Source organism: Electrona antarctica (assembly GCF_951216825.1).
Source record: "Electrona antarctica genome assembly, chromosome: 1".
Taxonomy (NCBI): domain Eukaryota; kingdom Metazoa; phylum Chordata; class Actinopteri; order Myctophiformes; family Myctophidae; genus Electrona; species Electrona antarctica.
Genome location: NC_136806.1, coordinates 24,233,924 through 24,249,017, shown reverse-complemented (window position 1 = coordinate 24,249,017; position 15,094 = coordinate 24,233,924). Strand labels below are relative to the sequence as shown.

The 15,094-nt window shown below is 40.2% G+C and overlaps 1 protein-coding gene across 3 annotated transcripts in view; it reads left to right on the top strand.

The window, feature by feature from the left end:
- The window catches only part of klhl4 (kelch-like family member 4), a 40,086-nt gene that overhangs the window by 14,823 nt on the left and 10,169 nt on the right, over positions 1-15,094 (top strand). For 2 of the 3 annotated variants that reach the window (XM_079500305.1, XM_079500303.1), the window contains exons 2-5: positions 4,277-4,447; positions 6,059-6,195; positions 6,655-6,851; positions 11,736-11,948. In XM_079500305.1, the coding sequence (XP_079356431.1) occupies positions 4,302-4,447; positions 6,059-6,195; positions 6,655-6,851; positions 11,736-11,948 (693 nt within the window). In that variant the 5' untranslated portion in view covers positions 4,277-4,301. Of the gene's footprint in view, positions 1-353; positions 483-4,276; positions 4,448-6,058; positions 6,196-6,654; positions 6,852-11,735; positions 11,949-15,094 lie in introns of those variants that run through there. The other variant, XM_079500304.1, reaches the window with a different exon arrangement.

Sequence of the window (15,094 nt, the reverse complement as noted above, 5' to 3'; positions counted from 1 at the left end):
CCCACAATCTGATCATCAACTTTAATCCAAGCTAGATCTAAATTATTAACATACATATTAAAGATAGAAATAGAATAGAAAATAGACAAAACATGTCCTTTCTACAATCTGGGTGGATGGGCAATAATGAACGTTTTTCACAAAACATTTTTGGTTGGGCAACAGGTTTGACTCTTGTGTAGGACCAGGCCACACATGCACTCACTCACGCGCGCGCACACACACACACACGCACACACACACACACACACACACACACTAAACAACATGATACTGTCTGTGCGTGGTCGGTCATGGCGCTGGAAGACGAGAATCAGACATCAGCGACCGCGCCAATTTGAAAATGCAGTTAGTTAACATAGTCCAAGTTCTGTGCACCAGCAACGGACGCTGTAGGCTACATTACAAAAACAACAAATACTCTTCGACTTTTGCGTCGAATGCATGATTCACATGAAGAGCGGAGAAACTCCTCCAGCCAGGTAGGCTAAGAAATCTGCACTTTAATCTTTATGAAGCTGGCCTGTGGAAATTCACTTATTTTACTTGACTTTAAATAATCTCCAAAATCATGCAATAGTAGGCCTACGTCCCGCGATGAAGATAATCGTCTCAATCCCTCACGCAGTCCACTGTCCACGTATGTCACAGTCTACATTCTATATTATTTGATGGATAGGCTAAATATATTCTAAACCAAGCCCTTTTTGCGCAGTTGTAGGGTACGATTGTATTGTTTTTTAAAATGAGCTATATTCTACAGTTTAAATTAACACACTGGTTCTCAACCTTTTAATTTCAAGGACCGATCTGCCACTGACTTGACCTCCATCCATTTGATATGATTTTTATTAATGGGACCCTACAATAAGTTATAACAATCCCCAGTGTTAATTTTCTCTGCAAGCAAAATGGAACCAAATGCACGTATGCATACAGCTGGCACATATCTATCTGTTAGACTGTCTTTCTTTTATTCAACATGAATTGGGACATGAATTCCTCTACATGTATTCACATAGGCCTATATAATTTTACATACTGAATAATAATAAAAACGAATTTCATTTTATTGTAACTGACCTTTAGTACAATTTATATTTAAAAGTAGACTAAAGCCAACAGTTAGATTCTTAGCTTATAGATTCTTAACCCATTTAAAGCTGGGAAAGCTTCATGTGTCATTTTAGATTTTAACCCTGGAACAAAATATTTTCAGACAGGGTTCAGTGGCCAAATAGCCTACATATAATGTTGGGGGTCCACCTTGATGTGAAAACGTTTGAGCAACACTGATATAGCAACATACGTTTTTCAGAACACTGTTAGGATTTAGAAGATATTTTTAGAATCGTCCTCAGGTCTTAACACATTCTGGACGGGAACCCCATTAGGTGTTTTAACCCTTCTGGACAGGAATCCCTTTGTGGTTCTTGTTGCTATGTAGCTTACAGTATAGTATAGCAAGTTAGCAACACATCATTTTTGAACATTTTGAATCAATATTAGATTTTTTTCAGAAAACCTTCAGAAAGGTCAGTTGTGTCAAGGTGACCACGTCCACAGTGTACACATCTGTGTACACGTCAGATGTTGCTCAGCTTTGCTGAAGTAATGCTCCGGAGATTTGAGTGTTTGCTCAGACCGATGAAAAATTTGAGGGAATATTTGCCCGCACGCAAGCCGTGCTACTCCTACGCTGAGTTGCCGGTGCATTGGAACAAACACATGACCTTGTGGTCAAAAGGTGAGAGCTCTACCGAGTCGTACCGACTGAGCTACAGTCCAGATCGACACAATTGAAAGCAGTGAAGAAGACTGCTCCCTGTGATACAGGGAATAGCAAGTTCACACTGTAGCAGTGATTTCAAAATACCTGGCTGTCATCATTTTTTGAGGTACTATGAGCAGTGTCTATTTATATCAGATTCAATGAGTCACTATGTGGTGTGATGTCTCAGGTAAGGTGTGATGACGAGAGAGTCACTGAAGGGACAGTGTGTACAACTGTATACCACTCAAATTGGGAAAATGTACACCTGTCTGTTATATTAAATATATTTATGCATTTATGATGTATCATAAATGACTGGTGTGAAGTTTTAGTTTAACACTTTTGTATACAGCAGCATCAATTAGCCCATGCCTGGTTAGCCATTTGAGATCATACCTATCATGTCACGTTATGTCCCTATAGCACATTTCTCTATAGAGTAAGTTGCATTGTGGGCTTTAGAGCCTCAATAAACAGTTGAGCTATACCTCTGACAAACCAACCCACTGCTGAAAAGAAAATAAACACTTCAGAGAAATTTACTGCTCCCCAGGACGTGATACCAAAGCAATTAGTGTCCATGAGATTGGTAGGCATGAAAAATCCTTACCGCATGCCTCGCAGCCAATACAAAGGCAATGCATCTCAGTTTTACGGTTCCATTGCTTATTCAGTCTCGTTCGGTGTTCCTCTCCAAGACTCCAGAGTCAGTAGGGAATTATCGTGACAGGCCTATAAATTACTCTTGTATTTAGCATAAAGCATCCCAATAAAGACTACACTATGCGGGTATGGCAGTGACCAGAATGCTATATAAACTGTTCCCTGTGGGAAAATGCTGTTGCTTTTGGTAATCAAAGGAGAGGAAGGCACACACTGAAACTAAAAAGTTTATGATTGTGTGTTAATCAAGATGTCAATAAGCGCCCTCCCTTACTTTCTAGTCGATGGTCCGAATTCCTCAGCTGTTTGCAATATGTCAGCCATATCAGGTGATACACATCAAAATCCTGGGTATTATTTAAATCCTATAATTGGTCCTGTAAGTGTCTCTTTATATACCTCTCAGAGTTAAATCAACAGTCAGGATTTCACTGTGTACTTCTACATCTACATGATAACATTCTGAGTGTTAGTTTAAAACTCTGCATTAAACACTTTGGTAGAATAGTCAATACGCTTGTATTTTTTACGTCATTGAAGTTCTGCTGATGCTGCTGCTGACTCAAAGCTGTCATGAACGGAAATTTGAAGGCAAAACATTAAAAAGCAATGACAGTTTTCTGCTTTCCTGCATGCTCACTCCCTTCTCAGAAAAGAAGGGCTGAAAAAAAGAAACAACGCATTTTTTGAACGATGAATCTTTATACAGCACTGCATGGGCATTAGATGCCAGCTAATTCCCCAGGAGAGACAGCTTAGATCTGTTTATGTATGGCCTATAACAAACAGCCCTAAATGTCAAATGAGTGGATTTGAGCCGTGAAGGACACCAAACGTGCCTGGCTTGTACTATTTTGCTGTGAGTCGGAGGGATTACGTTAAACAGCCTGTGATCTAGCAGCCTGTAGGGAGTGGGACTCGGGACATGTTGTGAGGAAGAAGCTTGCAAAGTTTGTCCCCCTGTCAAACACACACACACACACACACACACACACACACACACACACACACACACACGCGCGCAAATACATGCGTAAACACACACATGGACACATACACTCTTAGATTCTGTTTAGACGGCTTATGCAGCTCAGATTGTGCTACTTGTCCCTTTGGAATAGAGTGTTTATTTATCCACTTATGTATGGAGTTTAGTCCTTAAAGTTCCGCTTAGGCTGATGAACAGAACAGAGGATCTCATAGCACCACGTGTCCAAACAAGTAATATTGTTTTCCTGAGAATGTCATTCTTATCATTTCCAGTACAGCCTGCATTATTTTCAAACATCCCATAATTTGGACAGAAAAATGACATTAAATGATATTAATTCAGTAGATATAATACACATTTCCCTGTGTTGTTTTCTGCCTGCAGTGACTTTGTAATTTCTGCAATTAGGTGTTGAAACGTTTACATGGGAATTAAGTCATGGCTACCTGCATTCACAGTTCCTACCTTTTTACTTGTCAGTAGTAGGAAGCTGACTGCAGCAAGAACGTTTGTATTCTGCCTTGCTTCAGTAGAAGGAAAATCTTTACACTCTTATCCAGGCAGAAGTGGAGTATCTGTTCATAGACACCTCACTATATGGACTGTATTGGCAGCTGCGGGGATCAAACTGTGGCCTTCTGGTTATAGGAAAGTTTCTTTCACTAAATCATTTTGTTTTAACAAGAAGCGTAAAAAGGTGTCACATTTGAAATCATAAAAACATTCAGCTGTGTAGCCAACATCAGTAACCAATGATGGGATAGGCTTATGCATACTGTACAGACTATATAGAGACACAGCAAATAGAGTCAATTTAGTCTCATCAAATGTCCTCCTCTCTTCCACAGGTTGGCACTTAACACCTTCGCCAGGATGAACAACAACAACGGCTCCGATGAGTTTTTCCAGGCCACGAATCATGCGGAACAGACTTTTCGTAAGATGGAGACATACCTCCAGCACAAGCAGCTATGTGATGTCCTCTTGATAGCGGGGGATCATAAAATACCGGCTCACAGGTTGGTTGTCTGTGTGACCATCTGCTTTGATTTGATTAATTACACCTGGATCTGCATTAGCTAATAGGTATGGAGCTAATTTGAACTAACTTTGTCAGGGTGTCAATATGGGCCTTCGGGCATGGTTTCCAGAACAGCGAGCATGCTAAAGGACGTTGTAACATTTATCATTCACTATCTTCAGGAACCCCAGCAGGGGATTTTTGAGATGCAAAGCAAGTCTTTTCTTTCACTTGTGTATTTGGGTTTGTCAGGAGAAATGTGGAAACACATATGTTTAATGCCTACCGCATGAGATCCATGTTCACTGTTTCTGCCTGCATGGCATGTCTTGATCAAATTACACCTCTTCCCCTTCTCCTCTCTACATTATGTTTGAGATACAAGTGAACAATCTGGTTCATTACATCCAGATGTCAATATATGGGCATCCACCTCTTGGTTGAATGGCTGAATTAAACAGGCCTTTCTGAACATGGGACGTTATTGTGGTTGCTGCTGACCAATGAAACTAAAAAGTCGAATGATTAGACTGGACAAGTAACTAAAAGTAACTAAGTCAGCTTGAACATGGCTCTACTTTCTCACATGATGTACCAAAGTAAAAGCGTATGCATATCTGTCCTGTACTGTCAGATGGACCAACACCAATAACTAGAACCTCCATATTTTTTATTTTTTACCATTGTCACATAAAGGTGTAACAGAGGATTATTACAGATTTATTATGAACTACTGTATATGAGATCCACAGACTTTACTCAAATTGCAGCTGAACACATGAAATAAAATTACTTGCTAATGCCTGTCAGAATAACAAATAGACTTTGGTGTAATCTACACTCTTGGCAAGCTCATTTCCTTGTAATAGCATCTGATTATGCTTGTCCTCATGCATTAACCAATGTCTTGTGTGAACCAGACAAAGGCATGAACCCAATTAGAAATCTGACTGTTGTAGTTATTATAATATGAAATAGTTGTTTATGGTTTAATTTCTTTTATATTTTCCTTTGACAATTTGAACCGTATGGCATCATGCAGAACGGAGGACATTTTAGCAGTTGAGGCTCTCATACAGAACCAGTGTTGCGTGAAACCACCCAAACTCTCTAAATCACTGTTAGAAACATCATCCATTAAATGATTAGGCTGAACCACAACAGCTTTTGTTTTCAACAAAGTGTGTTGTGATTTAGTTTATTCAGCGCAATGATACGATATCCATCCATCCATCCATCTTCAACCGCTTATCCGTAGTCGGGTCGCGGGGACAACAGCTACACCAGAGAGCTCCAGACATTCCTCTCCAGAGCAACATTAGTAACTTCCTCCTGGGGGATCCCGAGGCGTTCCAAGGCCAGTGAGTCGATGTAATCCCTAATCTGTGCCTTGGTCTGCCCCGAGGTCTCCTCCCAGTGGGACGTGCGTCGACGTCGAGGACCTCCCTAGGGAGACGCTCGAGAGGAATCCTAACCAGATGCCCGAACCACCTCCTAAGCCACTTCAATATGGAGCTAAAAAAATAAAAAGTTAATAGCACATGAAATGATGTTGTCCATGAAAGTGAATTCACCCAAAATGTAATGTAGTTTATGTCATTGATGGCAGATTGGTGCTGAGTGCTGTGTCGGATTACTTTGCGGCGATGTTCACCAACGATGTGAGGGAGGCCAAACAGGAGGAGATTAAAATGGAGGGAGTAGATCCTGATGCCCTCCGATCTCTGGTTCATTTCGCCTACACTGGTGAGTGCTCATAAACACATTCACTGGCTCTTGTAAGTAGTTATGGGATTTCCCATATGCAAGCATGATTAAAGCAGCTCAATAATACAACATGTCGTTGGCCCAGGGATAACATTCGGATTATGCAGAGAAACATGAGGGTTTTTAGGGAAGCGTTGTTCCTTCATCACACCCAGCAAGGAAGTGTGCATCTGCTCGATTGTTGTCGTAATTGTTTTGTAATCCTCGCTGTGCAGTGTGGATTGTTGTGGCTGGGTTTTCCTTAAGGATAACAAGGAGGTTGAGCTGAATTCTCTGCCAATAAAGCCCTCATTAAGTATTGATTTGAAGACTCTTCACTGTAAAAAAAAAAAAGGAAAAAAAAAAGATAGTGTAAAACCTCAAATTAATGACTTCCGTTTTGCTGAGCATCTGCACGGTCGTCTCATAAAAATGTCATTGCATGTTCTGACCTTGAAGGTGTCCTTGAGCTGAAGGAGGAGAACATCGAGAGTTTATTGGCAGCCGCCTGCCTCCTGCAGCTCTCCCAAGTCATCCAGGTTTGCTGTAACTTCCTCATGAAGCAGCTCCATCCTTCAAACTGCCTGGGAATACGCTCCTTTGCAGATGCCCAGGGCTGCGTCGACCTGCTCAATGTGGCGCACAACTACACCATGGTAGGTGGGGCAAGCCATTAACATGGCTGGGTAGGGTAGGGGGAATTATTTACCAGTACTTGCAATAAGGGACTACATCCCAAAAGTAATTTTCCACAAGGATTCTTATGCTAATGATATTATTATTATTATTATTATTATTATTATTATTATTATTATTATTATTATTATTATTATTATTATTATTATACCACTATATTTAATAATTTAACTGCGTTTAATTTCAAATGAGGATTAGCCTACAGGACAGCACCTCAAACTACTATGTTCAGTGTTCCATAATACTATTCATAATTCAAGTCAGTGAGTATAATTGCAAACCCTTTAATTACAATATCAATATGAACCTTTTGTGGTAGTACAGATACAGTCTTTTTCATGATTGCCTGCATGAGCCACATGAAACCTGGTTCTACTTGGTGGGAAAGCAAAACAAACCAAAAAAATAAAAGTTAAAATATGATTTTTCTGCTCCAGTTTGACTCCCACCTAATTATAATACAAACAGCATTATGCAGGTTAACCAAGCATCTCAGTCCTGGATGCATATAGATAACAACACGCTTTGTATTATTTGTGACTATCGTCTGCTTTCAGGTCTGGTAATTTAAATAATCCTCAATGACCTGTGGAGGAATGAACTGTTGCTGTGTTGGTTATTTATATCTAATTCCATGAATGCATTATGTGCACATTTGAATAGAAATTGAGAGGTTTCATGCTTTCACTTGATATAATTCGGTTATGTGTCTGTCTGTCACTATGAGATACTGCACGTAATGGCACATGGATGGAACACAGGACTTGGGGTGGGGGGGTGGGTGGGGGGGAGTGAGGGAGCCAATCCTATACATTGCCATGCGTGGCAAATGTATTTTCATCAGAAATGAGATCCATGCCCATATTTAGCAGATAACATCTCTCTGGCCATGCAGAAGTGACAGTATGAGACAGGCGTTATCTCCTAAAGGACATCTGCTCAGGGTGTTTACATGGGCCTCATCCCGGACCAAGAGGTTAATCTAATCACAGAACTGCACAAGAGGGCCGTCTTCCTGTTCAATGGCTTCAGTAATGAACACAGAGGGCACAGCGCTTCCTGGAACCACATCCTCTGGGTTCTGAATGGAGCAGGTTGTGTTTTGATAGGACTGTTTTTCCCTGTCAGGCATGGCAGTTGAGATCCACATCTGACATCCTTTTCCTTTGTGAAAGTGTTGTTTTTCGAAAAATGAGATGTTTTGTTATTTGGTTTGACTGTCCGCTGTCAAGAATATAGCCTATGCATTGTGAAATTAATTCTACACTCTAATTCTATTCTCTGCTCACAATTATATAAAAATAGAAGAACCATCAAGTCCGAAAGAGGGATACAGTATACTATGCAGACACAGTAGTAGCATATTGACCAGTATTTGTTGCCTCCATAGCAAAGTGATAACCTGAACAGTGAGTTCCTCCTCGTGCTCCCATCTGGTCTCTCTCAGGCAGAGACGCCGTACTCCGATCAAATGCTGATCGGAGCGATATGTGGCCGTATGCGGCCGCTAGAGGCGGGATCAACGCCAGACTGATGACGTATTGAAGCTGTGCCACAGCGCAAATGTAAACACAACCTAACAAGACTACAACTCGAAATTATTATGGAGATATCAGCTTTTTGTCCCGCTGCTTCCGGTTCATCGTTTCTGCTTGAAAAAAAACAGATCAAGATAGGAGGAGGGTACTTGTGAACTCAATACTGCCGCAATCTGGCAGAGTCAGGTTAGCTAGGTGATGCCTTACTTAAAATTATATTCACGGTTCTCAATGCCTTGATGTTTTGAAATATAAAAAAAATCCCATCCCAAAGTACAATTATGAGCCAGACAGCCAGTTACACTTTCCGGTAATTGGATCGATTTGTGTAGTCTTCCACTGCAATGATCTTGTTTTCCAAGCAGTTGACTCAATTAGTTTACACACATCTGAGAGCACATACTTTTAAATAGTTCTAAAACAAGTGGGTTGAGTTAATGTTTTCAATTTTGTTGTCAGCAATTTGGGGATGGTAATTACAAATAATCAGTCTACAGAAATGTCAAACAGTTGGATGGCACGTCTCCCTTCGTAATTCTACAATAAATCAATGGATGTCCCTCATTTCATTAAGGCTGTCTGTGCAAAGCTCTTAATTCTCATTCTCATGATAGATCTCCTCGAGGCACTGTAATTTGTTGCAGATCGATCGATGATCAATAACTTCCTTGTTTTTCCTTAATTGTGAACTTTCAGTGTGTTGATTTGTCCAAGTTATTTGGGCTGTGCAATAAATAACGGTCAGCCGCTTCGTTCAAAGAGGAAGCAAGTCACTGTCCCGGTCAAGGATTTGTTCTCTTCTTCTGTTTTTATGTTCGGTGTAACAAAGAGGTATAACGCAAGGTCTTTTATATTGCATCATCGCTAATGAAACTGTCCAGGGACACTGTCCTTGAAGAGGCAGCCACCCAGTATCGTAATATTGCCTGGGCTTATGGCCAGTAAATGGAAGATCAATCTCTAGCAAGCTATTACATGGAGAACATTTCCTACAAAACTCTGAGCTGGCCTTTTTATTAATGTGATGATTCTTCTTGGTTTATTCCCCTCATCGAAATGTTAGGGAAAAGCTAAATTAAAGCTCTATATACACTACAGTATGTACCTCTGTTGGATACATTTTGCCATTGCCACTGTTCAGGATATTTCTCTGATATATATTTTCATGCTATGTTTGCATTTGGGGGACCCGTATTGATGGCATGATGTTACTCATTAGAGAAGCTGGTTGATTACAGAATTATATCACTATATGATCATTTAATTTAAGGGGCGCTAATATATTAAAGTCTAACTCATGTTGATTAGGTGATGTAATGCTGATATAAAACAAACGGTGCCAACACAAACATTAAACGCCATTAACAATAAAGAGACAATATAAAACAAACTTTGAACTAAAGACAAACATTAAACCTGTGTATAGGAGGGCCCCTCAAAAATACCAAAACTTGCTAAACCATTGTTTTGTACTAGATGGTAATATGCCCATGAAAATGTTATAAGAATGAATAGCATTTGATAGCTCCTATGCATGAAACCTTTGAGAATAGAGCTGCTGCTCTACAGAAATAATTAATATAGTTTGCATCTCAAATCCTGTGGAAATAATGTCCAATGACTTTTAACCACTTAAACCCTTTAGACTACATTTTACCTGAGTTGGGTCTGTACATGGACCGCTTTTTTCCATTTACACCGAATCACTTCAGCAAACGTAGCCAATCTCCAGTCCACACGTTGTGTTGTGAGCTTGTAGATCTGCTATTTTTGGCCAATGTTCCCCCTAAAATATGGATTCTGCGCTGACAGGGAAATGATGGTGAAAGACATCTTATTGTTGAAGGAGTGGATTTGTCACAACAAACTATTTTCAATCTGTATACAGTGCATAAGTAAAAAGTAGCCTTGCCGAGCCATGAGGCCCATAGGGCAGGAGCCTATCTCCTGTTTCTGTAGCGTGAGGCAGCTTGATGTACAAGTACACCCCCTGGACATGACGCTAGTATGTCGCAGGGACTTACCCCCAATCCAACCCTTGATGCTGAGTGTCAAGCAGGGAGGCACTGGGTCCCAATTTTAGAGTCTTTGGTATGACCCGGCCGGGGATTGAACCCCAACCTCCCAGTCTCAGGGCGGACACTCTAACCACAAGGCCACTGAGCTGGTATCATATATACCGTGCATAACTCATTATAAATGTACAGTATAGCTACATTTTTATATTGTATGCATTTCCAATATCCCTATAACAAATATATTTTTTTATGTAGATTTTTAGTTTCAATGATAAATGTGGAGAAACGGTCTGGACTAAGTTTGTGGTCAACAAACAATTTTTCATTTAGATAGGTTGGTGTTCTCGTAAGAATAAATGTCTATAACAGGAATCTTGAAAGGGTAACTTATTTATCCTCTGACACACAAACACACAGATAGTGGACTACTGACAAAACGGAGGCCTTCTACAGGAAGGGAAAGAGCAAGCTGTTTTTCCAACCACCAGGACAGCAGGGGATTTTCGAAACACTAATGAACTAGTGGCCAAATCTGGCTTAGTGCATAAAGGACTTCCGTCCTGTATTCTTTTTATACAAGTTCTATGGTTCTTCTGGATGAGGCTCATGTCCTTGGTGTTCTACAGTACCAGTCTAGACAGTGTCCTTGTCTTTGCTGTGGTTTGTTAGGGGTGTTAAGCTCAGCGCAAGGGGTGCACTGCCAAACAACTAAACAAGCTGGTGAGCAAAGCAAGCCCTGTACAGTTGAATTTAGATTTTTGATTGATTGAATACTTGTTTGACAAGTTTGTTAACAGTAGTACCATCAAACTGAATTGTATAGTCTGGAGGTGGTTGCGGAGGGGCGGATGAGAACGAAGCTGGATGCTATTATCATGGAGAGCCCCTCCCAAGTCCCATCCCTTATGTGATGAGCTACAGTAGCAGGCGCGAGGAGCACGTTTAGTTGCATTTCACATGGAGTACTAGGATGTACAATTTGTACATATGCCTGGGTATTTATTTTTGTATAACTTTATTTTTTATTCTTATCTATCTTAGTTTTGTATTTGTGCTCTTGGCTCTTGCCTGTACCCCTCCTTATCGTTGTTGCTTCAATGACACCTGAATTCACCCCTGGCAATCAATAAAGGTTTATCTGATCTTATCATATATCTTATCTTATCTTATATACCCACACATTGTGCACGCACACACGCATGCACGCACACTCACACTCACACTGAGTGTCGCCCTCTCTTAATGACTGATGTTATCTGCCTATACATGTCTCCTATCGTTGTTGCAGGAACACTTTCTGGAGGTCATTCAGAACCAGGAGTTCCTGCTGCTCCCCACCGCTGAGATCATCAAGCTGTTGTCCAGCGATGACATCAACGTGCCAGATGAAGAAACCATCTTCCAGGCCCTGATGATGTGGGTGAGGTATGATGTCCAACATCGGCAGCAGGACCTTGGGACTCTCTTAGCCTACATCCGCCTGCCTCTTTTACCTCCACAGGTAAGTGAAACTGCAAATAGTTCACTCTCTTGTTCACATAGTAAACATTGTAAATTACTAGAAGCTTGCATGCCGAAATTTTTTAAACTTGGCAAAACTCACTAAAAACGGTAACTCAAGTGACAGTGGTGAGCTGTGAGCTGGTTGGAGAATCGTCACACCTGTGCAAGACCAGTTTGTGAAGCAGTACTCAATGTGTGATAGAATCATGCAGTGAAGATAGGATCTGGCAGCAGTAACTGTCAGGAAGGGTCTAATTTGTTTAAAGTTTTGAAGGCTGAATTTGATTGTGTTTGTAACTTTCTTCACATGTTTTTTGAAGGTTAAGGTTGAGTCTAATATGACCCCGAGGGTCAGAACACAAGTTCCTCCCCACCCAGAAACCTCCCCACCCAGAAACACAATTGATGACTCTAACATTACACATTACACTGTTGGAAAAAGCCATGCAGACGGTCTTTGTTTGTGTTCAAGAGCAGACATGAGTCTATGAGCCAGTCTTGAACACTGGTCAAAACAGAAGTTAAAACTGTTGACACCTCTGCATAGCTTTTGCCATGGGTATACAGCATCATCTGCATACATCTGGACATGTACACTGTTACACATATCAGTTGGTAAATCATTTATAAACAGAGAGAACAGATTTGGTCCTAGTATTGATCCCTGGGGGACACCAACCGAGCAGGTGTGTTAAGGAGACTTGACACCATTAACACTTACACACTGTTCCCCATTGGAGAGATATGAGCTAACCACTGGATAGCCTCTGGGGAAAAGTTGAAGTGTGATCATTTGGACAGGAGGACCTGCAGTGGTGACTGATGGAATCAAACGCCTTTTTAGTCCAGAAATACCGCCATTGCACAGGGGGCTTTGTCCAAAGCACACTTCACACTTCCAGTGAATAGGCAGTTTGCCGACTCAGTGGAGTGGAAGGCCTGGAACCCAAACTGCACAGGATGTAGTGGGGTGTGACCTTTGTCTAGATGTTTAATAATAGACTTAACAATCCACTTTTCAGCCACGTTTGAGATAACTGGTAGGATCTCAAATAAAATCTCAAATAAAAAGATCACATGGACATGTGGTATCTAGAAGATATTTACATAACCTCTACTTGGATTCTAATATTATTATTATTATTATAATATGCAAACTCACCTTTTTGCTTGGTGCCTACTTTTTGAAAAAGTTATCTCACTTCCTTTTGTCATTTTTGTCCCAAAATAAACAACCAAAAGTTCCATCATTGTAGACCTTTATTACATATTAAATATTATACCATAGATAAGAGACCTGAAAAAGGTTGTACTGCCTAATCCATACACTTGACCATTTTAGGACACAATTATCAATATCAGGTACTATAAGTAAATATACAGCACATAATGTACAGTACAATGTACATGCATAGTGCATAGAGCAACTACAACAACAATTCTGAGACAGACCCATGAGTGACAATTTACAATTTAGCCCTTCTTAGCTCAAGTTAGCTGTCAGCAAAAATGTCTAAATTTCTCCTTCTATTTAAAGGACACATTGTTTTTTCTCCTACCTGGGGTATTGTTGCCATCATGCCTATAAGACATAAGTTATGAATTGTCACTTTTGTGTAACTGTCACTATAACTAACAACAAGCATGTGACTGATGGAACAATCATTTTAATGATATAAATTATACACTCATATACATCGCACCCAACACTTTATATATTATGATTTGTACACGCACGCACACACGCACGCACGCAGATAAATGTACATAAGAAGACACGCACACGTGGGTGTGTGTGGGTGTGTGGGTGTGTGTGTGTGTGTGTGTGTGTGTGTGTGTGTGTGTGTGTGTGTGTGTGTGTGTGTGTGTGTGTGTGTGTGTGTGTACAAACTACAAAGCGCACACGCGTGTGTGCAAAGCGAAAGACTGGTGCATGCCTGCACAAAGTAAAAGTGGTGCTTACTGAAAGTAAAGAGTGATGCATGACTACTGATAGTGAAATTGCTGCATGGCTATTCTGAGGCTATTCTAAAGCTGAAGAGTGTGATGCATGTCTAGAATGGTCCGGGGGATGTCCTCTGTAGAGAGAGGCCACACTGTGCCATTATGATGACACTTTATTCCTGTGCCTACAAAGCAAGACGTGATTTGTGCTTGGACGCATGTGAAACAACAACAAAAGCAGGTCCAATGGTTTACTTTCAGAATGAGTGATTTATCAGAAAATTATGCATTAATAGTGCAGCAAGTGGATGGATGCGAGGATTAAGTGCAGCTGTGGTTATGGTTGAAATTAGAGGTTGACATTTAGGTTAAAGGACAAGAGCATAGTTGTTTCCTCTATCGGATGTTTTCAAGAATCTACATAAATAAGGTCATGCAAAGTGCATTATCTGCCAAACTGTGCAAACAAGGGCAGCCATACAAGGGCAGCCAACACGATTACACATTTTAGTTGACGATTAATTGTCACAAATAATTTGCGATTAACGATTTAATTGTGTTTTTTTGCATTGAAGATTGGAATGTTACAATTCTGTTTACCTTTTAGGCTTCGTAATCACAAATTGCACAGGGAAGATATATGACAAAGAACTTAAATATACAAAAAACAATGTACAAATTGAATCACTTTTTCTTTTAAAAAAATTACAAAATAGCGGAAATAGTTGATCTACAAGCTTACAACGCGTCACAAATGACATGTTGTGAGCTTGTAGATATGCTATTTGTGTGAAAATGTATGGATATTTTTCAACATGGAAACGATTGACGATAATTCAAGAAAATGGTGATTATGTAATAATTGTGACAACCCTAGCCATACTTTGAAGTCACATATCAAGGTATGAGGGTCAAATCTGAAATTTACATAACCCACATTCATTATCCACATTGTGATTATAAAAATGAGAACGTTGATCTATTTTTCTACAGTGATTTCATTTGCATTCCATTCTGCCTCTCTAATCCAATACATTTGATGATAAGACACTATTTAAGTTAAGTATTAGGGTTAGGATTTCCCTGCTGCTAATTAAAACAGTAGAGCTGAAACCAAAATATCATGCATACTCTTAAATATACAGTGCATTTCTAGACAAGCTAGATTACTCTAAAAACGATCTTCCTTCCTTACAATGT